At 34.1% G+C, this 27,614-nt stretch overlaps 1 protein-coding gene across 5 annotated transcripts in view; it reads left to right on the plus strand.

Moving 5' to 3' along the window:
- The window catches only part of NAV3 (neuron navigator 3), a 302,837-nt gene that overhangs the window by 171,119 nt on the left and 104,104 nt on the right, over nucleotides 1–27,614 (plus strand). For all 5 annotated transcript variants that reach the window (XM_039838902.1, XM_039838904.1, XM_039838903.1 and 2 more), the window contains one exon: nucleotides 2,714–2,833. In XM_039838902.1, the coding sequence (XP_039694836.1) occupies nucleotides 2,714–2,833 (120 nt within the window). The remainder of the gene's footprint in view (nucleotides 1–2,713; nucleotides 2,834–27,614) is intronic.

Here is a 27,614-nt window from a genome sequence, read left to right on the forward strand (position 1 = left end):
ACTTTACTGCTCATCAGTTTACATAGTGTGCCATTGTTGGCCTTGGTAGGATGTACCCCGATGCCTTAGCCTGGAATTAAAAGGTGTGAAGATGAGAGGGCTAGAAACATCTAGGTGAATTTTAATTTGATGGTGTTTTCCTTAAATAGAAAAAAAGGGCATAGAAATGTCTGTGCTACTGTTCATGAAGAAATTGAGTCACAAAGTTAACTTTCTTCTCCCAGTTTTAATCAGAGATTAAAGGACAAGAGGCTCAAAAGACAAGGTAATGAATGAAGTTATTTAGGATTTTTTTCTTATGTAACCACAAGGAATGTCATGAAGTAAAAGGGAATGGAGTTTCATTTTTTGTATACTTTAAGTAGAACTCAGAAAATCAATCAGCATTCTGAGAATTCAAAATTTCTTGAAGCATGTAGTCTTATCTCTTCTTTCTCTTTTTAAAATTACTTTAAACCCTTGAGGATGTGAATCTGCTAGTAATTAGGAATTAGTCAGAGGAAAGCCTCTTACTTAAAATGAGTCTCATTGAAAAAGTCTCCATTTATGAAATAAAAAAGGCATACCCTGGAAAACTGGGGGGAAAGTTACATATTTTAATTGGGTAGAAATTGAGTTATCTGCATATGTCACAGTGATAAATTATTGGGCCCAGAAACATATGCAACTCATATAACTAATAAAGGATTGGTATCAATGAGGAAAGAAAAAAAAAACAACAAAACATAAAATTTAATAGAAAAATGAGCAAAAAAGACAAACATTTCACAGACAAAAAAAAGAAAAATGGTCTATAACAAAGTAAAAATATGTTCATGCTCCTTGGTAATCTGGAACTTGCAAGTTAAGACAAAAAAGAGAATTCTCATCCATAAGCAAGTAGGAGTTTATTCTGAAACTATTTAACATTGATTAATAAGGTCGAATATATGCTTATGTCTCTTATGACCGAGTGATTCTCTTCCTAGATATAGACCTTAGATAAGCTCTTGCCTGTAAGCACAAAGAAATGTACGTACACAAATACTACATACTGTGAACACAGCAGTATTGTTTGTAACAGCAAAAACATACTAAAAACAGCCCAAATGTCCTGTAATGTACTTATAAAATTGAGCTATTCAACCATAAAATGAATAATGGAACATTACATACACATCTACATAGATGATTTGCAAAAATGTAATTTTGAGTGAAAGAAGTCACAAAAGAATACATATAGTATGATTCAATTTATGTAAAGGTCAAATCAATGAAATGCTAAACAATATATATTTTAGAGCTACACACCCATGAGGTAGAGCCATAAGGAAAAGTAAAGGCATATGTAACAGAAAACTCAAGACAGTAGATATCTCTGGAAGAGAGGTTTGGGGATATGACAAGGAGGAGACTGTATGGACATTGAAGAAACTGGAAATGTTCTATTTTTGATGCCAGGTAATGGGTATATATATGATAGTTGATACTAGTTTTATTATTTAAATGTACTTTTATGCTTCATACACTTGCATAAATATGTTTCACTATAAAGCTGTTTTAAAAATAGCATGGAATTCTTATGATCATAGATTTATATATCTTCATGTTGACTGAGAAAGTAGAATTGAATAACATTAAAAGATAAGATATTTACTCTTTCCTATTTCAGTGAATTCCAGACATAATTAGAGCATAATGATGCAATTCGCAGATTTGAATACTCTATCTTATAATAGTTAGGGGTGATGAGTGACAAGACAAGAGAGTTATATATCTAGATTGTTGATTGGGTGGATGGTATGTATATTTTCCTATAACTGTACTGGCATATACAAAAAAAGCATGAGCTTTTGTGATGAACATAATACATGGTCAGTTTATGCTATATCTAATGTGCTTATGGAAAATACACATATCTCTCTATAGGAAGCAGTTTAATATCTTATTCGAGAGCAGGGTCGTGACTTATGGCCTGGAAATACTTGGAAAACAGACACCTAAAGAAATTATGCCATAGGTATGCAAAGTTTGTCTGCACAGAAAGAAAAAGAAAGATGGCAGTAGAAGGGGAGGAGGAATTAGTAATGCTTTGTAAGACTCTTGGGTTCTTTTTTTATGTGATTCATAGCTTATAGAATTTGAACACGCTAAAATTATCCTAAGACTTTCTTGAGTGACCTTGTGTAAGTTTTTAATCTTTTTGTGCCTACTTATTTTTTTTATACCGCTAATGTGGGGATCATAATGTTATTACATGGAAACTATTTGAACCATTCCTGGCAACATTTTAAACATTTAATGCATCTTGATATCATTTTATGATAGTGGCCCCTATGGCATATATTTTACTTATCAAATAAATTAATTTTGAGTTTAGTAATGTTTCATTACTCCTATGACCATCAATGCTTCAAAAATGGTATTTACAAAATGAAATGATCTTGCTTTTATTTTGCCAAGTGTCATATTTTCTACAAGCCTGTTCAAAATATTGATAACAAAAGAGGAAAAGAGAAAGATAGTTACTTGTTGTAGTAAGGAAGATTGATTTCTTAATAAATTTGAAAAGATATTCTAATTCTTTCTGGTGAGTAGAATGTATACATAGAAAAAAACTATAATAAAGACTATTTGCATAGTTATTGAAACTTATGAACAGTTTTTTATTAAGTGAAATTTTACAGATGAGGTCATTTAATTTCCTGTTGATTAATCAGACATTTATTTTCAGGTACATGACAGATGGAGGACTCAACCTGTATACTAGAAGTTTGAACCGAATACCAGACACATCAACTTCCAGGGATGTCATCCAGAGGGGAGTTCATGATGTGACAGTGGATGCAGACAGGTAATGCAATCAGCATAAATGATTGTGAGGCGTGCATAAAGTCATTTCCTAAATGAGATCCTAGGAGTTTTACAGTATAAACCAAAGGACTTTTATTTTAACATAATTATTTTTGAAACATTTTAAAAACTAAAGTGGTTTCACTCACAAGACTTTTTAGCTCTGTACACCAGAAAAATTGCCTTGCTAGTGAGAATACTTAAATTTCAGGTCTCATGGTGGCAAATTTTAATATTTGTAAAAGCAAAATTATAAACACAGACTTACGTTCTTTACTTGAAAAGAACCCTAGCTGATAAATTCAATTCTGATATCCTCAGATATACCTGGAGGCTAATGATATAAAGATTGAAGTGTAATTCAAATTATCAGGTGTAGTAAGCTTAATGCTTTTCTTGAGGGGTTTGTCAGAAGCATACAACTCTTGCTTTAGGCTAATTTCTGTTTCATAATTGTTTTAAGGAGTGTGTGTGTGTGTGTTTCACAAACTAGTTATTATTTTGCTGGAATTTGCTTTGTTAATTTTATCAGAACCACTTCTGTTTCAGAATGGTCTTTGTAAAATAATGTAAAATATACTTCTGACCTGATTTTGCCCCCTCTTCACTCAGAATTTTCTCTTTATTGAGTAAGGAGTGCTATTTATCAATACCTAGAGTGGTTCTTTAATTCAGCATTCATGAAGAGGACAAAAGGTTAAAACTTTTTGTATTCACATTCTGAAATAAGAACTGTGCACAATTCCTTGTGCATTTTAGTACAGCCAACTCCAAAGGCTAGACAGTGAATTATGATATTAGTTTTCAGTTTCTCTTCTCTCAGATGCTACTGATATTTTAACTTCTGTCAGCCAGTGGAACGGTTTTATTTCTCATCCTGTATGCATCATAGTCTTCTAGTCTGTATGCCAGGTGTGTGTGTGTGTGTGTGTGTGTGTGTGTGTGTGTGTGTAACATGTGGTTACAAATGACTTATGAAAAATTTTGCCACCCACACATTAACTCCTCTTTAACAATTTTCCCTGCCTGACTCCTTCACTAACTTCAACCACCCTGGATCTTTCTGCTTTTGAATCGATGCTTCCTCTGCCTGGAATACCTTTGTTATATTCATTACATTATTGCCTCCATCACAATATTGCTGTTTCAGATTAATGTTACTTTCTCAGAGAGGTGTTTCCAGAATAGCTAAGATACATTTCATTTCTAGTCACTTTCTTGGCCATTACCTTACATATTTTTTTTAAATTTACACATCACTTTTTAAATATATCATACTTATTTTTATGTTTATTTCTTCATTGCATTGGAAACCCACAAATGCAGAATTTTGTCATATTCATTCTATATTGTCCCTTTAACAAATGCTTGTGGAGCGATTGAACAAAGGAATGAATACGGACTGTATATTGATATAGGCTAGCAATAGGGTTCAATAGGTAGAGACAAATGAGGCCAGGAAAGAATCAAGATTCTGCAAAGATATGTAAGAGAGAAAAATGAGTTATGTAGGAAAATAAGAACCAGTGGTTAAGGGGAAGAAATCCAAAGTGTAAATCTCATTTTTAATCTAATGACCTACTCATCATTAGCTGACAGTGGTAAACATTAAAGGAGGGAAAAATTTTGTCGGTTTTTTTTGGTGGAGGTGGGGTGGGGTGGGATGAGATTATGGTGGCAGAACCTAGGAGTCAATACAAGGTGACTTATGTGGGAGATGATTGGAATAACCAGCTCTCTTTGTTCCTATGTGGTTCCACCTTGGGGCCTGGCAGAGAAGCTTCTGCCAACAAAAAAACCCTGGTATGCGCCAAATAGATAGGAATCTGTGAAAGCAGTGGGGCTCCAAGTGTGCTACCTGGACCTTCAGCATTAGCATCGCTTGGTTACAAATGCAGGCTATCAGCTCCATCCAAGACGTACTGAATCAAAAACTCTGGGGATAGGGCCCAGCAATCTGAGCTTTAACCAGCCCTCCAGGTGATTCTCGTATACTCTAAAATTCACAAAAGGGTATCTTAACAGATGCCAGTCCTTCGAAAGTATAAAACACTTAACATAAATATTTAAACTTAAAAAATACATTTTAAAGTTTCTTATTTACTTTATTAGCTGCATTCAGTCAAGGGAAAGAGACTCAAAATAACAGTGGCATTAAGTTTTACATTAGATCAAATAATAATGTGCTGCACCTGAAATAAATTGCCTGTTACTCGGCTTTGGAGAATTATGTAAAAGATTTTAGAAGGAATTATGTAATTTAAAGAAGACAAAAAATACTTTAGTAACTTGTATATCTTAAACAGCAAAAAGATTACAGTGAAAATCCTGCTATCAGCAGAGATAGGAGTTTCTCTTTTATTATAGATAAGTCTGAAGCTCTTTTAAAATCCTATATGTAGGAAGTGATTTTGAGTGTATATAATTTTAAAATGCATAGTCTTAAATATTGTAGTTGTGTAAATCCTTCTGTTAATTTAAAATACCTCCTTATACAGGATGTTTCATAAAATTTTCTTAATTCTTATATCCATTCCAAATAGAAGAGGCAAGGATGGCTATAAGGTATAAATAGCCATAAGGTATAATCCCTCTTCAGTTTTACTCAAAAAAGATACTGAGGAGTCCTGCACTTCAAAATAAAACCTGCTTAACTTTATTTAATTCAGTGCTCCTTAAGCTTTTTTCATCACTGATTCCCCTACTTTTTTCATTATAATGATAATTAATTTGTTCTTGTAATATTTTAAGAAATACTGATGTAGCCTAATGCCCTCATTTGGTGGCTATAATTGCACAAGGTCTTGGGTCTTTTACTTCCTATATCTCCAGTTTCTCAGCTACCCTGAGTCAAAGTCTTTTAAATAATATGAAACATTAGTGATGGATTCATTTTAATAAATTGGTAAATGATAAGGCTTATGATAGTTCACTGCTAAGAAAGTTTAGAAGCAATATATATTTATATACAGAATTTTATTAATTTTTTATATTTCTTAGATGCAAAAGCTATATCTGTGAAAATGCACTTACATAATAGCAAAGTGGCCAGCTGCCTGGAATAGCAATGGCCCCGCATTGTTTGTGTCACTATAGTGAAGGTTATAGGTTCCCCTTTGATCTCTTCTGGTTAAAATGGGCAATAGAGAACAGCTGATTTCCTCTTCCTAGCAGACTGAAAGAGCCCCAAAGATAAGAGGAAGGCTTTCAACAGCCAACTGTAGTGTATCTTAAATATTTTATTACTTAAAGACATTACAGTTCCATTACTTTCCATATCAATCTAACACAAACCCCATTTCCTTATTAACTAAGAAAAGATTACAGAATAGGGATAATCCTTGTAGACATTTGGAGACTTTCTGGGAACTTCATAAATAAATTCACCTAGACAGTTAAACTGTGTGGGCTTTCTTCATTTGGCTCTGTTTATAATGAGGTTAATCCTAATTCACATAAATTTACAATTGGATTGTTCTGTATTTTAAAGGCAACTTTGAGGGGAAACAAGGATTTGATTTTGCTTTGGCCTTTATGACTATTAATGACCTTACACTGACTTCCATGCTAGCATTAACAAATATTTGATTAATAAATATATAATTACCTCCTAAGTACCTGACAGCATAGTAGCACCTTGGGTAAAAATAAAACAAAATAATAAAGACGAAAAAACCCCTGAGTTTAATGGTCAAAGAGAATAATGTAAACAAAAAATAAAGTGATAAAATTTACCAAGTCACAATAGATGTATATACAAAGTACCTTAGAAGCACCAAAGAGACATAAATAATAATTTCTACTTGGAAGACTTCAAAAAGCAGTATGACTTAAATGGGCCCATAATAAAGCCTTCTTGACATATAGGCTGGAAGAAAGCAGAAGTAATGTGGGATTGGGTACATAGAGGCAGAAAGAGTTTAGTTTAAGGAGATGTTACAGAAAACAATAAGTGGACAGTAGTTAAAACCATAAAAACAGATTTCATAAGGAACTATTGCAGTAGAAAAAAAGGGACCTCAGTGAAGAACTGGGTTTAATTTTGATTACAACAAGAAAAAGTAGTGATTTATAGCCCACAAACAGAATGTGGGGTTCAGTAGATGGAAAATTACTAAGAGGAAATATCAAGGTGGGGGGATTCTTGCTGAAGGTAGGCCAGGTTAGTCAAGTACTGAGGGTGCAGAATGAGAAATTTGACCAGATATTGAAGGTAATATCAAGGGTAGGGGATTCTCTCTGAACTGGCCTAACAGGACTATTACTAAAACCGGTCATGCAGGCTCAGCAAGGAGCCAAGGTCAAAGATTAGTTGAGAAGAAACCTCAGAGGACCCTGACTGAAGTTTGGTCAAGGAGAAAGCCTTTGTCAGAGCCATTAATAATGTGATTTTGCTAGTGCACTAGGAATATGAGCAGGATGACAAGAGACAAAGGATCCACAGGGCCATTCTGGAGTATTTGGACCTATAGGTGATGAACTATTTTACTAATTTAACTAGATTTTTTTTTTAATTTCAAAGCAAGAGCACATGTTATAATCATTGCATTTCAAAGAGAATTCTCTCACAGCAAATAGAGAAGAGGGGTGATTCAAAGACAGATAGACCGCTTAGGAAATGACTATAAAAGTCTTCGTAAAGATGATGAGTGGATGTGGGACACCATTTCTAGAGGAATTGGGTTTGGTCTATGTTTGTTACTCCGCACGGGCTGCCGTAACAAAATACCAGACTGGGTGGCTGAAACAATAGATATTTATTTTCTCACAGTTCTGGAGGCTACAAATCCATGTACAGTGATGGTAAATTCATTTTCTGGTGAAGGCTCTCTTCTTGGCTCGTAGATGGCCTCCTTCTCACTGTGTTCTCACATGGCCTTTCTTTTGTGCTTCTTAGGGGTGAAAGAGAGAAATCATTCCTATCTATTCCTCATCTTGTAAGGACATCAGTTGTATTAGAATGAGGCCACACCCTTATGACCTCATTTAACCTTAATTGTCTCATTAAAAAAACTTATCTCCAAAACACACATTGGAGGTTAGGACTTCAACATATAAATTGGGGCGGTTGACACAATTCACTCCATATCACTCTGTAACTCAGGTGATTTTATTCTTGCAGATATAGATTCAGTCACAGTATAAGTACTGGATTAAAGTAGTGAGTATATGTAGTATGTACATTATAAGCTCAAATCCTACAGAGATCAGGAAAATCAAATAAATGAATGAAGCAGAAGGGACATGGTAAATCTGACCTCTCCAAAAGAGACAGCTACCCTGAAGTCTAGAAGTTGCTTTGTGTGGAAATGCACAAATGTGGAAAGGACCAAGGACTGCCAAACCATTTGATTTTTCAAGTGATGTCATGAGTCTGAGCTTTTGTGAGAAATTTCATAATTTTTAAGTATTGGTGACTGTCTTAATAGAATTATGAGATTAATAAGTAGTTAAAGATAAAAATGTTATTCAATGGCAGATAATCTAGAAAATCACAGAGAAGCCTATATCGGCAAGAGACAATGAATATTCTCAGATATGGTCATGTAAACTTCCTAGGTCCCATAAAGTTTGCCATAGAGGTATGCTGATACTTGCGCATAATGAGAGTGCACCAGATATGAGAAGCCAGCCCACCAATTGCAAAAGTATCTGAGCACATTTCCAAGTTTTTAATGAAAGGCAGGACAAATCTCAAATCAGTTTTCCAGCCACAGCAGCCCTCAGTGGAGCTGGCCTCAGGCATGCCTGAGGCCTTTTGTGGCAATGACTAATTAATTTTGTTTAAACGTGTGTGAATTGACTCTGTGCAGGCTAAGAAAGCGTTTGTATCTGCGATATAGAGCGAGAAAACAAGCCCAGAGAATGAACCCTTGACATTTAAAAAGTGAATAAGGGAAAAGTAGCCATTGAAGAGACAAAGGAATCAGCTGTGACACGATATTGAGGAATACAGTTAACTGATATCTTTGAGATGGAGAGAAGAGGGAACAGGCAACAGTGTCAATTTCCATGGACAAGTGAAGTTAAGTGGAGAAGGTTTATGCCAAAAAAAACTTTTTAAAGAGTGACATGAAGTTTAACATTTGAAAAATAAAGGTCTCCTGGATAATTAAGAAAGGTATAAGCCACAGCCTGAGTTATTAAAATAGAATGGTCAGAGAAGTCAAAATATGGTTATGAAGATGATTTATCCAGGTGAACACTAAGTCAATATGATGACAAAATGAGTCTTATAGGAAAGGAAAACAAAGCTCCAGGTACCAAATTTTTTATTAAATATGGACAAAATTATATAAAATGTAGTAACAAAGATACTCTTCCAGGTCCATTCTAGATCATCTTTTATGTTGTTACTAAATCAGAGGTCCCCAAACCCCAGGCCACAGACTGGTACTGGTCTGTGGCCTGTTAGGAACTGGGCCATACAGCAGGAGGTGAGCAGCAGGCAAATGAGCAATCGAAGCTCCATCTGTATTTGCAGCCACTCCCCAGCACTAGCATCACTGCCTCCGCTCCACCTCAGATCATCAGGCATTAGATTCTTATAGGAGCATTGGTCCCTGGTGCCAAAAAGGTTGGGGACCATAGATCTAAATTATATTCCTGTGATTGTTGATTTTAAGTATAAACTAATTAATTTAACTATTCATATTTTAAATTGATTTTTGCATGTTTAATCATGACTTTTTGAAAATATAAAAGCATAATACATCATAGAAATTATTGTTTTTGTATTGTATTAACTGACAGATTGGTTTGATTTGTGATACTGCAATCCAGATGCTGAAATCACAGTTGATGAAGGAGTTTGCAAAAGACCCTAAAGGATTGTCATGATTTTACATGCCTCAGTTTATCAGTCATTACAACTCAGTATATTAGGGAAATCTAGGTCCAAACATCTAGTCATACTGAATCCATTGTTGGGAGGGAGAAACTTTTCTCTATCTTCTTAAGTTTAGTGTTTGGGGATGTGCAAATTATACTGACAAAAGACAGAGTATCAAGAGATAGACATATATTCGTAAATTTTTATTCATGAATATATGTGGGAATTCACAGAAAATGTGACTCAAAAAGGTGGTTAGAATTAGGATCTCAATTAATAGGTTAAGGGGAGTGGGAGAAGGGCACTCATGGGTAAACGAATGACTTCTTGGAAAGATAATTGAGCCCTGAGAAGAAGAGATGGAAGACATGATAGTTTTGTGAGCATATCTGTTTAGATGATTTCTTCTCCCTACTTCTTGTCTCTGGTAATGGAAGACAATCTTCTCTGGTTGCAAAACTCCTAAGGAGGGGGTTTATGACAGTTGAATTTTAGGGGTTGCTCTGCTTTTAGCCAAATAAGGGAATTCAGGGGAAAAAAAACACATTTCACAGCGGTATATTTTGGATCCCTATATCTATAGTTGTTATTGATGAGCAGAAAATTGTGCTGCCTCTACAAAAGGGGCCTGATGAATTCTCATAAAATCAAGTGGACGTTATTTCTAAGGGAGAGCGGCCTTTCATAGTTCTGTAACTTCACCAAATAGGAGAAGTGAAGGCAACAGAGATTCTCTTAAGCCACCAGGTAAATATCTCCAGGGTTCAGATTCGTGATGCTTGTCACTAGTCTGTGTACATTCTAATAATTAATTCTATTCTGTGTTGATTTGTTCTAGCATAATCACAGAATCACTATATTTCCATATCTCAAGTATTTCCTTCATTAGCTTAACGGCTTTCCAGAGTAATTAAAAGCAAACACAGAAAGGATTAATAGGCTGAGACAGAAATAGATAAAGTAAATATAATTATTTCATTTCATAATCAAATGACCTGCCTTCCCCCTCCCCCAACCCCTGATTTCTTTAAGTGGAGAAATGCCAATGCAAACACTGGGGAAGGGGAAGTAGAAAAGTTTTATTTCCCTCTCACCTTCCCTTTGGCACCTGCTTACTATCACAGGATTATGAATTGATGATGAAATTTGTCCCAATTCTCCAAATTTACTGACTTCATTGTAAATAATCTTATAAACTTCCAATATGTTTAAGTAATATCCCTCATGTAATTAATTCACACCATACATATATACTGAGAACCTATTCTCTGCTGAGCACTATGTTCAATCCTATAGACCCCGTACTCAAAGGTTTTAATTAGAAGGACATTAGAATAAGGATTATTAAAACCTAAAAAGCCATTGATTCAAAAGATATTTGGATAATACAACTAGCTCAATTTTTAGATATTTTTGGTTGAGATACCTTTTAATATCTTTCAAAACATGCATATTGGTGGCTCTAAGCTTTATCTCCTCTTTTTAAGACTGCTTCTGACATGAAAATTGACCAAAGCTAAACTTTACCATCATAGAATTAATCTCCTAATAGAAGATATGGTTCCCAGTCCTCTTATTTATGCAGTGATTTTTTTTTAACCATATCCCCTTCCAAAACAATTTACTAATGCAGCTTATGAAAATGGTGATGATGATGATGATGATGATGATGAGTCAAGGTTATTATAATAAAAACAGTATAATTATTATCAGTATTGAGAACCTAGTATGTGTATCCAATATCCCATATTATGTAAACATATGATGTAAACCCAGTGAGGTGGGTTTTATCACCGCTATATTGTTGGACAAAGAGTTTCTTAGGTCAATTAACTTGCCCATAGACTTTTTGTTAATAAATGTTAATGGCAAGATTTGAATTTAATTCTTGTGTTCTATTAGTCATAAAATTCTTAATTTATATAAAAATTTTTTGTGCTCGGATGACATTTTCTGATTTTGTAAATTACTTTATTTTTCCACTTTGGTCTAAACACACCTGTGAAATATGAATAGATCTTTTTAATTCAACTTCATAAGTGTTGGTAAATTCTTTCAGTATGTAATCATATTCTAGTTCTACTGCAGATTGTCAATAAATCTAAAAATACAATTGACAGAACAATATTTTCACATGTGTTAGAGCTCTTGAAGGCTTGTTAGTTTGTTAATAACCAGTAAAGCAATTTAGCAGTATTTTGTTCATATATATATATATATAAATCTAGCATAGTCTTAAAATCTAAAAGTCTTTTGAAATATCTATTTTTAACAAGCTCAAGAAAAAATACAGAAAAGTAAAAGAGAAAATATGTGTTCAACTTATATACAGAAAAGTAGTAAAAGAGTACTTATATGAAGAGAAAAGCAATTTGGGCCTTTTATAGTACGTGATTTTTTTCTAAAAAGTGGTAAAAAAGGAGAGGTTGTGTCACCTAATTTAATTGTTTAGCGTGATTTAAAAAATTACATCCATACATGAAACACTTGGTTTTTTTTAATGCAAAAACCAGGGGTGAATTCATTTTTAATAGGCATACAAATGGGGTGAGACATTCAACTTGAGATAATTAAAGTGAGGGCTTTCAGCTAACAGCTGATAAATTCTGCTGCTTCTTCACTCCAGCTTTGTAGAGTGGCTATCACAGATTTATTTAATAGAGTAATATGTGCTTCATTTATATTCTTTTTCTTTTACTTGACTTATTTGCATTTGAAATGGTTAAAGTTATATGAAATAAGCTGGATTTTTTTAAGCGTTAACATAGCTTCCATGGTTTTTTTCAAATAAGTTGCAAATGAAAGATGTAAATGGGTACTTATTTTCTGAATTAAATAGTTATTTTGTTATTATAAAACTTTTCTGTGATTATTGAAGAAAATGTACAGAATAAACAAAAGTGTAAAGAATAATATATAGTAATTCTTAAAAATAAATCATAATTCTCTCATCCCCCCGAACAACCAAGAATATTGCTTTGACGTATTTCCTCCTAGCCTTGCTTATGCTCTCCATTTACACGATTTGGTTTATACTATCTATACAATATATTATCTTGCCTTCTTCACTTAACTTACATAATGAATGCTACCACATAGTATGAAGTATTATTTTAAATTATGACTTTTAATGATTGTCTGTATGCTATTCTGTCATATGGAATATATTATATATAAGGAGTTTGTGTAATCAACTATTAAATTTTAAAAAGTCATCAAATTTCTGATTTTATTGGCAAAGTCATTACCAGAATTGTTACCTGATCTGGTTGTATGTCTATATCTATGATTTTTTTTTCTAAAAAAAGATGAATTTTGAACTTATGAGAAGATGCCTCACATATAGACATGTGAATGTTTGTACGTATGTCTATGTATGTACATATGTACATTTAGAACTAGATTTGATTGTTCCATATAAATCTCACTGCTAAGATGGTCTTATAATTTATTTTTAATTTAAATTTTTTTAATTCAAGTATATATTTAATATATGTTAGAATTCATGAGTTTCTTATAACTCTAAAATATTTTTTCAGCCAGGTTTTCTTACTGACCAATAGATGGTAAAAACTATAGACTGACACTATGCTTCTTCTTCAATTAATATCCATAGGTGCCCTATTTCTTACAGAAAAAATTCTATTATTTATTTCTCTAACAATGTATTCTACTCTGATCCCAGACAGTTTGTACAAACCATGTCCACTTAGCAATACTAATATTTCCTACCTAAAAATAAAAGTAATTATAATTATAGTTTCCTTATTGAATGTCTTGTTAGTGACAGACATATTTTTTTCTTTTATCTTGGAAGATGTTAATACACTTATTTCAGTCACTAATAGAACAAGAAGAAAAAAGAAAAACAGTAATGGTGTAGAAGATTTAAACCAGAGTAAGAAACTTGACCTAATGGACATATATAGAACACCAGAACCAAAAATAGCAGAATCCACATTTTTTTCAAGTACACCCTGGTCATTGACCAAAAGACTACATGTTGGGCCATGAAGTAACTGCCAACACATTTCAAAGAACTGAAATCCTACAAAGTGTATTCTGTGTTCACTGTGGAATTAAACTAGAAAATATTAATTAACAACAACAACAACAAAAAAGACAATCGCTCTATGTTTAGAAATTAGGAAATACCTTTCCAAATAACATTTGGGTAAAAGAATAAATCACAATGGCAATTATAAAATATTTTGAACTCACTACACATTAAAATTTGTGGGATGCAGCTAAAAATCATGCTTAGAGGAAAATATATAGCCTTAAATACATGTATTATAAAACAATAACTAAAAATTATAAGAAAGACTGAAAATCAGTGAGCTGAGGTTAGGAATTCTCCAACTCAAGACATTGGAGAAAGAAGAGCAAATTAAACCCAAAGTAACAAGAAGAAATTATGTATATAAAAGCAGAAACTAATTAAATGGTTTCTAAGTATTTTATATGCATTAACTAATTTAATCCTCATAACAACCTTCTGTATTTGCAAATGAGGCATCTAGAACATGAAGAGTTTGAATTGTTTGCTCCAATTTATACCATTAGTAAGTGTCAGAGCTGGATTTAAACTCAGGTGAAGTAAAACAAATAAGTGGATTTTTAGACTAGCAGTAATTTTTTTCTGAAATCTCCAGTTTCAACTATGACTAAGTAAGTAATTTGATTGTCCCCTGATCTTTTCTAAACCAGATTGGCTAGGGACTAGAATGTGTTGATCATAGTAAAAACCAATAAAAATGCTGTTCAAATTTCAATTGACTACTAAATTTTTAGAATATGTTGGTGCAATGATATTTAGCAGAAATATGTTAATATTCAAATATTATACCAACTCCACTGCTACTGGAACTCTCAAAACATAGTAGTGAAGAGAGTTTTTTAATGTATAAAGCCACAAGGATCAGATTTCAGAAAACAACAATAGCAAGAAAGCTTTGGGCAAAACAGAGGGAGGAAGGTGACCCACTTAGCAACCCCATAAAAGCACTGAGCACACTTCAGGCTAAGTCGAGAAGCAGTGCAGTTTACACCACAGAAATCCCCTAAAAGCTTGGGAATTTTAGGATTGGTTACCTTGGGATGTAGGGATGAATGTGAAGTAAAAATAGGGGAACTGGGTCAAAGGTTTTTAAAAAGCAGTCAGTACCCCGATATTTCCCAACTCAATCCAACCCATGAATAGCTGGGCAACTGTCCCTTTTTCATCTTGGCAAAGGACTGGAGGTGATTATCTAGGGAGAAAAAAGAAACGGAATCTGTATGGGATACAGGATATAGTTGAGGACTGACCATAGTGTAATTAAGTGAAGTTTACATAATAAACATGGAGATGACTAGCTTTTCTCCCTATTTAGATTCTCAGGTGTGAGTCTGTCTAATCAGAATCATCATTTTCCCTCTAATTTCCACATATTTCTGGTATGTGCTTGTTGAATATAAGTCCTTAAATCACTATGGGCAGTACACATTTAGAAAAAATATAATATCTTAAGACAGAATTTAGCGTAATTGGTTATTAAAAAGATTTCGAGTTTGGATTCCTAGCTTCTGACCACAGCTAAGCTCTGGAAAGTTGTATAACTCTCCTAGCCTCATTTTTTTTTTTTTAACTTAAAATTTTTTTAATTAAAAATTATTGGAGTGACATTGATCGACAAAATTCAATAAGTTTCAAGTATACAATTCAACAGTATGTCGTATATATATTGCATTGTGTTTACCTCCCTCCCCCACTTTCCTCTGGTAACCACTAATCCTCTATCCATGTCCATGAGTCTCTGTTTGTTTGTCATATTTGTTTGTTGCTTTTAAGATTTGTGTCCCACTTAGCCTCATTTTTATTCTTACAAAAATGAATGAACTCAGTAATAACTAGTTACACTATTAGGCCTCTTTTGATTGTAAATGTCAGAAAATCATATTAAAACTGGCTTTAGAAAAAACCTTCTCTGTTCATATAACTGAGAAGTCCACAGGTAACTCTGAATTTGGATGTGACGGAGTGTAACTGTGTCAGGTTCCCTTTATCTCTTGGCTTGGCTGTGGTATTTTGTATCGGTAGGCTTGATTGATACTCTTCTCATTACCGCAACTCACTCTTAGTTCTACGTAATTCAAGATTTGAGTCAATTGTGGGAGAAGCAGGCTTCTTTGAAGTTCCTGAGAGTACTAGTATTGGACAGGTTATCATATGCACATTCTTGAACCAATCACCACATCCAAAAAAGCATCTTAACTGCCTAAGATTAACATAGTTAATCTATACAATTATCAATGCAACTTTTTCTAATCACTCCCTTCTTCTGTTCCAAACCTGAACATGCTGACTTCTGGCTCACAGCTTTATCTCATATCTCGCCTTAACTGACCTCACAGTTTATGCTTTGAAAATATTGTATTATTTATTGCCTCACCCCTACCCCCCAATCTGCTGTTTCATGCCTTCGCTTAGACCTGGAGTCCCATACCCAACCTGGAATACCCATTCTGTTTTCCTTCAAATTTCTTAGTCATTCTCTATGGCTCATTTCAGACATTGTATCCTCTGTGAGCTTTCCTCAATACCTTAGTAAGCTCAGTGTTCCATCTCTGTACACCAGATATACTTTAGTCTTATAATTTACTATATCGTTTTGAAGACTCTTTTTAAGTATGTCTTTCTCTCCCAGAAGCCTATGATATATCCAAAAATAGGAACTGTGTTCTATGCATCCCTGCAACCCCAGTTTTAAATGTAGTTCTTATCACAAAATGTCCTGAAATCCCATTTCATCATGTGCATCCTTGTATTATATAATGCTCTACACATTGTAGCAAAATTATTTTTCCATATCTTATTTGACTTTATATTCTTAGAATCTAGCACAGAACCTGATACACTGTTAGTATTTAATAAATGTTTGTTTCAATAAGTGAATGAATGAATAAATAAAATGCTTTATTTTGTGGACAGATTTTTTTTTTAAACTAGGAGAGAAAAAGAATCAAGTGGATAAGGTTGCTAACATTTGAAGGCATTATAAGAAGAGAATGTGCTATGTTCCACTGTCTTTCAAAACCATACCATCCAGAATAATGCTATTTGCTTTTTTTAATTGAGATATAATTGACATGTAGCATTGTGACAGATTTACAATGTGTTAATTTAATTCTAGTTGGTGATCTTTTAAAAAATATTTTGACCAAGACACTCAAACCGGAAATTTAAATAGCAAAGAATAATACTAAAATATTGAGTGGCAATTTTCTCCAGAAATTCTGCTTTGTGTATGTTTGCTTGAATCTAAAACAACACAGAACTCATCTCTGAGTGTAGAAAATTTTATAGTGTGACACTATGGACTTCTAAAATTTGATGTAGTATATATAATTTATATTTGGTGTAGTATGTATAATTTATATTAATATTTCTGAAAAAAACTATAATTATATTGTATAGACCTTTCTACATTTCTTAAATTTGTTTTTCTTATTATTCATTTTTTGTATCCTCCTTCATACTAATTCCATGAAATAGAGAAAGTTTTTAAAAAGCCTTATTTGACATATCAAAATACAAAAGCTCAATGGAGTTAACTGAACTTCCAATAATGAAATAGCAAAGTTGGGTCTGAACTCAGCTTGATTCAAAAAACTTTTGCCAGGGGTAAGCACACGTTTTCTAGAATGGGTTAGACAGTAAATATTTTAGGCTTTGCAGGGTAAAAGACAAAAATCAAGAAATTGTGTACATGCTTAGATAACGAGAAAAAAATACTACAGATTTTTTTCAACCAAATACAAATGTAAAGAACATTTATAGTTTATGGGTTCTACAGTTTGGATTTGCCTCACAGCCATAGTTTATTGACTCCTGTTCTAGGCCATTCTTTGACCTGGCATTTATTCTCTGTATTAATTTGCTAGAGCTTCTATAAGAAACTACCACAAATTGGGTGCATGATACAATAGAAATGTATTGCCTTACAGTCCTGGAGAATAGAAATAGGCAATCCAGGTATAGGCAGTTTGACTCTCCAAGAGCCATAAGTGAAGGACCCACCTGTTCTACGCCTCTCTCTTTGGCTTATAGATGGCTGTTTTTTCTCTGTCTTCACATTCTTTCTCTGTGTGTGTCTGTGTCCAAATTTCCCCATTTTATAGAGAGACCAGTCATATTGGATTAGTGCATACCCTAATGAGTTCACTTTAACTTGATTACCTCTGCAAAGATCCGATCTCTAAGTAAGGTCACAATGGAGTGCTGGGGGTTAGGACTCTGACATACAAATTTGGGGTGAGGTGGGGGAGTGGCATAGAATTTAGCCATAACACTCTTATCCTCTTTGTGCTACATCAAACTCAACGGCTATTAGTAGATAAAGTAACAAGTATGAGAGTTGTATCTTACTCTTTCTGTCCTAAATTTTAAGCCATAGCTTCTCCCTCAACAGCCCTGCAGCATGATAATAGACAAATAGAATTGAAGTGAGAAAGATGACCCTATAAGACTTGCCACCTCAACCCTATAAAACATGCAAAAGAAAATGTGGAATAGTGTGAATCATCTGAATATTTAACCATTTTAGCAAAAGTGTAGTGATAAATAGACAAATTCTAAGAAAAATTATTACTTTTAATTGTATTCCTAACATATTCTGCTGGTTAAGATCCTTAACTTTGTAATTTCTTAAATGTATAAAAAATAAGACTCACACAAGTCATACCCTCCTGTGTCCAAGCAGCAGACAGAATTGACTCTAAAATAAACCTGTCATTTGAAATCCCTAGCTGTGAATGTGCCTTGCTGTTAGGCATGTTTTACTTTTTATAGCTAGAACTGTCACAGCATGCAGAGCCAAGGTGCCATTGAGTCGTACAGCCAGGTCAAGAATGGGTTAGCCCAGGAATTCTAAAGAAGACTTTTTTAAAATTTATTTTTAAATGAAAAGACTGTGTGAGGTTCTTAGATATAAAGACTTAGATTTGAACCTTATGAGCCTGAAAGTGTCTTTGGAAAAATTAGTCCATAGTCATCAATTTTGAAAGATATGTGCTTTAAAATAGAGCACAGTATTCTATTTCTTTGAAATCTTATTAGCCTGCCATTGATCCACACATTATTTTTGTGACTGAAGACATTTTTATCAGCAAAATGAGGCAGTATGTTTTGATATTTGTTGCTTGATATTTGGCATTTGATATCTGTTTCATCATTCCAAACTTACTTTAATAGGACTACTGTAAAGAATGCATGATAACATACAAAAATTCTCCTGTGCAGTGCCAACTGCAATCCTCTTTTCCCTTCTTTCCACAGAAGACAGTGTTTAGTTAATTTTTAAAAATGCTTCTTTCCAAATAAGAAAACAAACACAAAACTTCTTTAATTGGTTATAGAATGGCTCGACACCCTGGTGCACCGACCATAGAATGGAACCATCAGCAAAGGGAATGCTAGGGAAGAGATTAGGCTTGTCCACCAAGTGGACTTTTCATCAATTTCATGCAGGATGAGTGATGGTTACTCCCTTTTCTACATATGACAGTAGGGAAAAGCAAAGGGACTTCCATTTGCTTAATTGTTCGAAAGATGCTGTGCCGAGTGCTTTATATTCATAACCAAAAATACTGCATTTTGCAAACGAACCAATTGAAGCATGGAGAGTGAACGTAGTTATCATACTAAGTGTTTTTTTTATATTTTAATACCTTATGAACATGTTTCTGCCCCCACATCCCCAACAGAATCTCAAACTGTATCCACATGGCTTTCTTGACCAATATTTCAGACTAGAATCGTTTAGGGGTCGGGTATAGTTCATATTTTTCTAATTTAAAAGTACCCCTAGCGTAGTAGTTACTCACAGAATGTAAGGTGAGGTATAAGAGTGCAAAAAGGCCAGTAGAAGGTGAAGAAGGAGGGTGTCTCATCCCCTTGGCAAGCAGGCAGCAGGAGCAGAGCAGGCTTCCCTCTCTCATTTTCTAAAGGTCAGTAGGTATCCTTTTGTAAAATTAAGTAGTCTGTGTGAAAAATAGAGTAAGCCTTAAATTAACTTTTCAACATTTTCTATCTTGAAACATGCTTTTGAAATAAATTTTCACCTGCATAAATGTTCTTTGGATTAAAGACTTAATCATCACACTTCGAAGAGATACTTTTCTTAACCTTCTGATTCCATTGTTACTGTAATGACAGCAACTCATTAACTCAGTGGGTGTCAGTATTGATTGTGACTTTTAGATTTTACTTTTTCCCATTATAGTTTAATTTCTACCTAAAATAGATCATAATCCGCCTTGGAGTTTTTCCAAGATATGGATTTATGGTGAAATAATAGCATTCAAATTGACACTGGTGGCCACTAGGGAACCTAGCCTTTTTTCTCCTACTGAAATGCTCTGTTTCTCAGAATACAATAGTGTGTATAGTCTTCAATGTAGAATTAATCATGAAAGTCAAGCGCATACTGAAGGTACAATCAGCACCATCTAATTATCTCAAACTTGTTTGTCTTATGACTTCGTTTAGCTGAGCACATGCACACGATAATAACAAATAGGCTAATTCAAAATCCTGTCAACCACAGGCAATTTAATCATTGTAAATGGAGTCTGGTGTGTTTTAGAGATTGTATCCATGTGACAAGCTAGCAGGTATGAAGAGGAAAGACAATAAGGCAAGGAAAAGAGAAGCAGAATTTGATTTTTTCCCTTGGGAGAGATACCTGGCAAGCTATATGAGTCTTCATTAATGCATATATGAAACATTCAGTTATTTATATTGTTATAACCAATTTCTAATGTGTTATGAACTCTATATTATAAAATGTTGAGAATGTGAGGTTGATGTTTCAGACTCACAGGAAAGTATCCTATCTTGAAAGGATACCTATTGCTCAGTCAACAGACATTATTATGTCTTTTGTTATTCCGCATGGATAGATACAACTAATGAGCCTGTTAGTTCAATTCTGCAAGGCTCATGGCCAGCCTAGTGTACATGCAGATCCTGGTGATGGATACAGCTTGAGGGCCCAAGGTGGTGATTGCAGTCCTTTATGGAATGTGAATGGCAAGAGATGAATAGGGAAGCATCCTCCGTTGTTGATGTTCCTCTCAACTTACGTCAGCTGTCTATCTTGCTGACAGTCTCTTGCTCACAGTTAAGGATCATTTACTCTCCTTATCCTTTGCTGCTTTCTTATTTTAAATCCTGGCTGAGACCTATTTCACATACGGATAACCTAACAAGGACAGATCTTGAAGTTGGAGAGAGGCTTGTCTTGAGGCGCTCTGCTGTTCCTCCTGTGTGGACATAATAATATTTGTCCCTGTCCCAAGAGAAAGGCCTAGGGAGCCATTTATCCTCCCTGGGGTCGGGCATCCTCAGTGCTGAGGCTCCACGTTCACCCACTTTTTTCTTTTTGAAACCCAAACTCTGTATTTCTGCTTCTGACCACACTACAAAGACAATTTCTTTTTATGCCAAAGTTCCTAAAGCTAAGAATGTTAATTAGCTATTTTCCTGGAGGCTATTTAATTTATCTCATTCTCTAGTATAGGCACATTTTCTAATATAAATGTATGAGCTAATTAATTATTTTATCTTAATTGTTTTGTCAAATTAATGACCTGTTTTGAAAATATCTGTGCATAAGTTTTAAGAAAAACGTTCTTTCAGCTAACTCTTTTTCTGGTAAGTTTTAACTCGAGGATAACACATTATGCGTAGAATACTTTGATATTTTGTTTTAGACATGCTGTGTGTGATCTGTTCATTTATTATTAAACAAAAGCAGTGTGTGATATAGTTCTCCCGCTGTTAATATTTTTACAAAAGTTATTTGATATACCAACTATGTTGTTATGTATGTCAAAGTTTAAGACATACACTTAATGTGATAATTAAAAGGTTATCCCTCACGCCCATACAGTTCAGTAAATCCTTCTTTTTAAAACTCCATTCCCACTCCTCCTTGGTACTTGAACCCTTTCACTGTGCTTTTTAACCCTTAACCTTCTTTTCCCTGTAAACTGCTTCTCCCTCCAGGCCTTTGATTCCCACGGAGTGCACCGCCCACAACTCTCCTACTACTGAGCCTGTATGTAGGGTAAATTATCTTCTTCTAACTCATTTTCACTCCCCCCTCTTTCCTAAAAACATGCAATTTTGAAGCATCTCTCATCAACCTAGACTACCTGCTATCCTTTCTTGGTATTGTCATTCCAAGAACCTTAAGCCACTCTCCCTCAGTTTTTCAACATTTTAACTCTTTTGTTTGTTTGTTTGTTTGTCACTTTCTCTAACACTACTCCTATCATAATTCATTATATCAATATCTACATATACTTCCGAGTAGCCCAACTTTTCAGGACCTTTGACACTTCATTCTCCAATGATCTAGACTTCCATCCTACCTTAGCCACATGTGCCCACTATCATATCCTAGAACTTCTTAATAAAAACTTTCTTCATTTAAACAATTTTGAGTATCATGGTCTCTAACGACCACTCCTACTTTCCAGTTTACTCTTTTTGTTATCCCATCTTCAAGAATAATGTAATCCTAGCAGGACCTTCAATCCATTGATTCCAAACTTGTCAGCATCTCATACCTTCATTGAGTCCTCGTATTCTTCTTTGTACTGCTTAGATTCCATGGTCCCATAAAATAAAATCTCTTTATTGGATATAGATGTCCTCTCTACTCCATTTCTCTCTTTGCTTCTTTAAAAAGCAAAACTTCAACCTTTAGTTAAATCCAATGTTTCATCTACTATCCACCTGACCAACTAATAGTAACAATAAAATTTCAAAAATCAAGCAGGCTTATTTCATAGTGAGTTCTTAACTAGTGATCTCAAGTGGATTTCTATTGTGCCCAGAAATTTCACATTTTCTTGGTCCATCACGCTTCATTCTCTTAACAAATAATATAAACCTATTCTTTCTCCTCAAACTTCTAGTTTCTCCTTCTCATTCTGTTTCTCAGTTGGTATCCTTACTATTTCCTCAAGAAACTGAAGCAGTCAAAATATAATTCTCATTGCCCTGGGTACCTCCTTACTTACAGATCACTATATTACCACCTGTTACTCTGTAGGAACTGTCTTAGATATAATACAAGGTCGAACACTCCAATTAGCCATTGGATCCCACCCCCTCTCTCTGTTCACTTATAGCCCTATTATCTGTAAGTTATCTGTGTCATATTGTTTGCTTGTTTCCACTAGGTTATTCCCATCAGCACATCAAGATGTTTAGGCTTCTCTCTCATGATAAACAAAATAAAACAAAACAAAGCAAAAGCCCTTCCCCAAATTCTGTATTGTCCTTGAGCCTCTACTCTCTCTCTGTTCTTTACACCGAAACTCTTGAAGAGTTATTTTAAAAATTCTCTTGATATCTCCAATTTCTCTCTTCTGTAGTCTCGAATCCCCTCCACTCTTCCAAATCTGTTCTTAATAAGCTAATAAATGACTTTCTTATTAAAGTTAGCAATGATTTTCACTGATGTCAAATACATGTTGCTAAACCCAAAGGTCATTTCTCATTCTGACTTGACCTAGTGACACTATTTGATAAAGTGATTACTTAGTCTTCTGTGAGATCTTCCCTCCCCCTGCCTCTTGGGGAATCATTTATGATATTTGAATAGGGGAGTGAGATAGTCAAAGTTCACTTGAGGAGGAGACACTCTGATAGACCAGAAACTAGAGAATAAGACAGGCATAAGAAACTGAAATCATTGGAGGGGTGGATAATGTTAAAAGTAATTAGGGTAGTGGTTGTGTAAAAATAAAGAAAAGGATAGAAGATACATAAAAATGTAGACCAAATGCAAATTGCAATGGATTTAATGCCAAGGTGAGAATAAATGAAATCTATCTTTGCTATCATAAGAAATAACCACCCAATATCAGCAACTTACAATAACAATCATTTATTTCTTGTTTAAAATACATGCACAACCGGATTGGCTGCTGTGACTTCACTTAGTGTTTTCTCATTCCTAGACCCAGACCCAAGGAGCAGGCACTGTTTGGAATAGCTTTTCTTTTTTGAGACAGAAGAACAAGACAGCTGACAGAAACTTGCAATGCTCCTTAATGGATGTGGCATATGTCATAACTGCTTACATTCCATTGGGCCATGCACATTGCATGGCCAATGTCAAAGTCAGTGATGTAGACACGTGTAAGCCACAGAAATGGAAGGGGGATAAAATATTTGTGAATAATGATGCCACTTATTATAATGGTGATTCAAACTAGTTTCTGTCCTCCTAAGTGATTGTGAAAATAATGGGCAGAGACAGAAAATCTGGTAGAAAGGATGGATTTAGGAATGAAGAAGATTAATTCAGTAAGAAACATATTGTGTGTGGGCTGAACACCCAGGAGGAGATGTCAGCCAAGCAGTTTGAAATGGAAAACTGTCACTTAGGAAAAAGGTTGAGGCTGGAGATTTTGATTAGAGCCAAGAACAGATCATTTGGGAACACCTACATTCTGACAAAGGAGGATGAAGGATATAGCTATATGAGACAGAATTACAGAATTCACAAATTACAACAATCCAAGCTCAAATTTTTAGTTAAATAAATCCTGTTAAAAATATAGATTGGTGATCCACTATTAAATCTCCCGCACTCACACAGCAGTAGGTTCTGAGCTCTGTGAATTCATCAGAGAGACAATATGGCATAGAAATTAAAAACACAAGCTCAGAAATCCAAGATATGAGTGTAACTTCCAGTCAGCCATTTTGTAAATATTTGATATTGAGCAAATTACTTCACTTCTCTGTTCCCTTCTCTTCAAGATAGTAGCAATAACATTTACTTTAGGATTGTTGAGAGGCTAAATGAGATTATGCCTATAAAATGTTCAGAAAGCTTCTGGCTTGTTTTAAATATTGTGTTGGCGTTAGTATTGTTAACAGATTTACCAAAAGAGAAGATTAACTCTGGCTTTGTTTACCTTTGCTTTTCTTGAAGTCTTTTTTTGAAGCATATGTTTCATATTTACTAGTGTTAAAAATTCTTTTGACAACTTAATAAGAATGCTTGGGATGTGTATTATTAGCCAATTATGTGAAAAATGCAAATAAGATTAAATTCAATCATAAAATTTATGCAGCACTCTGAGTAATAATGTATTTATCTAGATTCATTATGCCCAAATGCTTACTTCTTGTTACTTGCAAGAATATGGCTGTTACTTTTTTATTTATTGCTACCAATATTTTTATCACAATGAAGTTATGAAAGGCTATTTGGACAATGTTGATACTATTTACCTTTAACTTCTTAAGCTTTTATGCTTAATGAGAAGTCATATGGTAATGAGAAAATTTTAAATGGGTTAAACATTGCTGAGAGACTATTCCATTTATCTTGAAGTAATAAATGAAGGCAACCCTTGAAAACTGGCTAGAAAGACATATCTATTTCACCATCAGTATTTCTGCGGCCCACTTGTGACCTAGATTCACTTTGCATTTTTTTTTTCCACTAGCACTTATTTCCATTGCGATATATCTGTATGTTGGGGTTATATTGGTTTCATTGTCCATCTTTCATACTGGTAAAAAAATTAAATAATCTTTAGTGAAGAAGATTTTCTTTATGACTCCAACAGTTTTTTCTATTATGAAATTAAATTGTCTTTGAAATCTTAACAGTTGTCAGTGAAACTATGCATTCTAAAGCCAGTAGCCCATGTAGCTCTTTTATGCTATCTTGTGATTTTCCTGTAAAATGGTTTTCCGTGTTTATTTTCTGTAAGCATCAGTAGCCATTTTTTAGACTGCAGGGCTGTTTTAAACTCCCAGACTCCCATATGAGGCGTACAGATGTTGTAGAATTAAAGGAAATTAGCTTCAGGTCTGGCAGTGATTTTCTTAAAAAGGTTCTGTTGATCTCATTGAAATCGTGAATTTCTTTGCTAAGCTACCAAAATACATAAATCTTCTGAGAGTTGATTTTGTAACAGACCTTGACATGTATGATCTACTTCTAGGAATCAGACTTTTAGGGGAAAATCAACAGCCTCAGAGAGAATTGAAAGTTGTACTGGCATCCACATGTATATTCTGTCCTGTACTGCAAAGATGAATTTGAAAGTGATCTGATATATTCATAAGGAACCCCAAAAGCTCTATACATTACCAATATAACCTCCCCCAAGAGGAAAGCCAAGAAATGGGTGTTCAGGAGGTAGTTGGTGACCTGGGTGGGATTTAACATGCAGTTTTATTGTTGTTTGCCATTTTTAAAATGGATGGCAGCAGTGTTAGTGGGTGGTAAAGTAATCTAGCAGTGTTCAAGTAGATTATCATAAAGTGGAAGGTCTTGTTTATTGTCTGTTTCTAGAAATAATAGTTTATAAAATGCAACCACTAAAGTGAATCGTCCTCTTTTAATTTTTTCCCTGTATATTATACAAGAAATGTTTTAGAATGAAAATAGTCAAGTAATTATTTTTTATAGTCCTATAGATTCCTGGTATTAAGTAAGGATATATTTATTTACCCTAGTTTTACAGATGAACTCCTAATAGATTAATTTGAATATTTACTTATAGATTAACATGATTAATATGAACTATTATTTTGTATTTCCAAAGCAATATAACATCAAAGAAAGCTTTTGCTAAGTAGAAAAAATTCCTACCTCTCTTATGAGTGCACAATTAGTGTTACTACTTTTTTTTCCCAGTCTTTCTTCATGTGCATATTTGTTTTTACCTATATGATGTGTGAGGCTCATTCAGTTTTCTGTACCCCTTGTTTACTTAATATGTAAAGCTATTTATGACAACAGCAATAATCTTTATTATTATAGATATATAACACATACAATATGAAATACATTATAATCAATTGATTAATGGTTCTGAAATGCATGTGAACAAGAATAAATGTTTATATAGCATATTATAAACAAAATGTAACAGGTTAAAATATAAAATTCATTCAATCATTATCTTTTTTTCCAAATATCTTTCCAACAAAAAAATAAAACACTAGTATTATAAAATGTGAGAATGGCTTATCATTGTAAACAGAATTATCTGAACTAAGTAGACAAAGAGGGAGGATCCGATGATCAAATTCATTTCGCAACTTGTCCTTATAACTTTAGTGGCCTGTTGAAATGCACTATCATATCAGTTTACAGGTGATGCTAATAGTGTCCCTCTAGAAGAGAAAATCAAAAGTTCTTCATCCCACTTCTTTCGCTTTTTATCTTCCTCTGAAGCAGGAAACTCAGGAAGCAACTAAAATAAGGCCTCTTATCCAGAATTTAACATAAATGCTACTGCCCTGGTAACTACCAAACTTTCTAGGTCTTGCTTCTCCTAGGTAGCAACTATATGATTTTAGAGAAGACCCCAGAGAATTCAAAGGGGTACAGCTCACCCAGAATCTGAGAGCGTGAGCTGGGTCTCATCATTGCAGGAGGGTACCATCGACAGACATGCTGTCCTAGCAAAGGTAGAATCCAAGAAAACGTTTATGCTCATTACAACCCCCAACCATCTTCTTTTACTGGCATTTGGATTAGTAGTTTTAGATTTTGACTTTTCATAAGAAACTATGCAGTTCATTGTTAGTAACTGCTCACTGGAATTATGAATGGACTCTATTCTCCATACATTTTGAAATCATCATATTAAGTATGTTTGTGCATTATACTCTCTTTATAAATGTCGCAGGTCAGGTAATTTATATTTGTGATTTAGTCAACCAGCTTGTTATTCCATCACACCACCACTTCACTCCCTCAAAAACTTTATAGAATTCAAACCATTTATAAACTCAGATTTCTTCTGTCTGAGGTTTTAATTCAAGTAGAGATAAAAGTAAAATAGGTGAAACAAATGAGAAAAAGATAAATGCTAAGCCATATGGTGAGGCCATAATTATTAATAAAATATTCAG

This window comes from Pteropus medius, unplaced genomic scaffold, assembly GCF_902729225.1.
Source record: "Pteropus medius unplaced genomic scaffold, Ma_sr-lr_union100, whole genome shotgun sequence".
Classification (NCBI taxonomy): Eukaryota; Metazoa; Chordata; class Mammalia; order Chiroptera; family Pteropodidae; genus Pteropus; species Pteropus medius.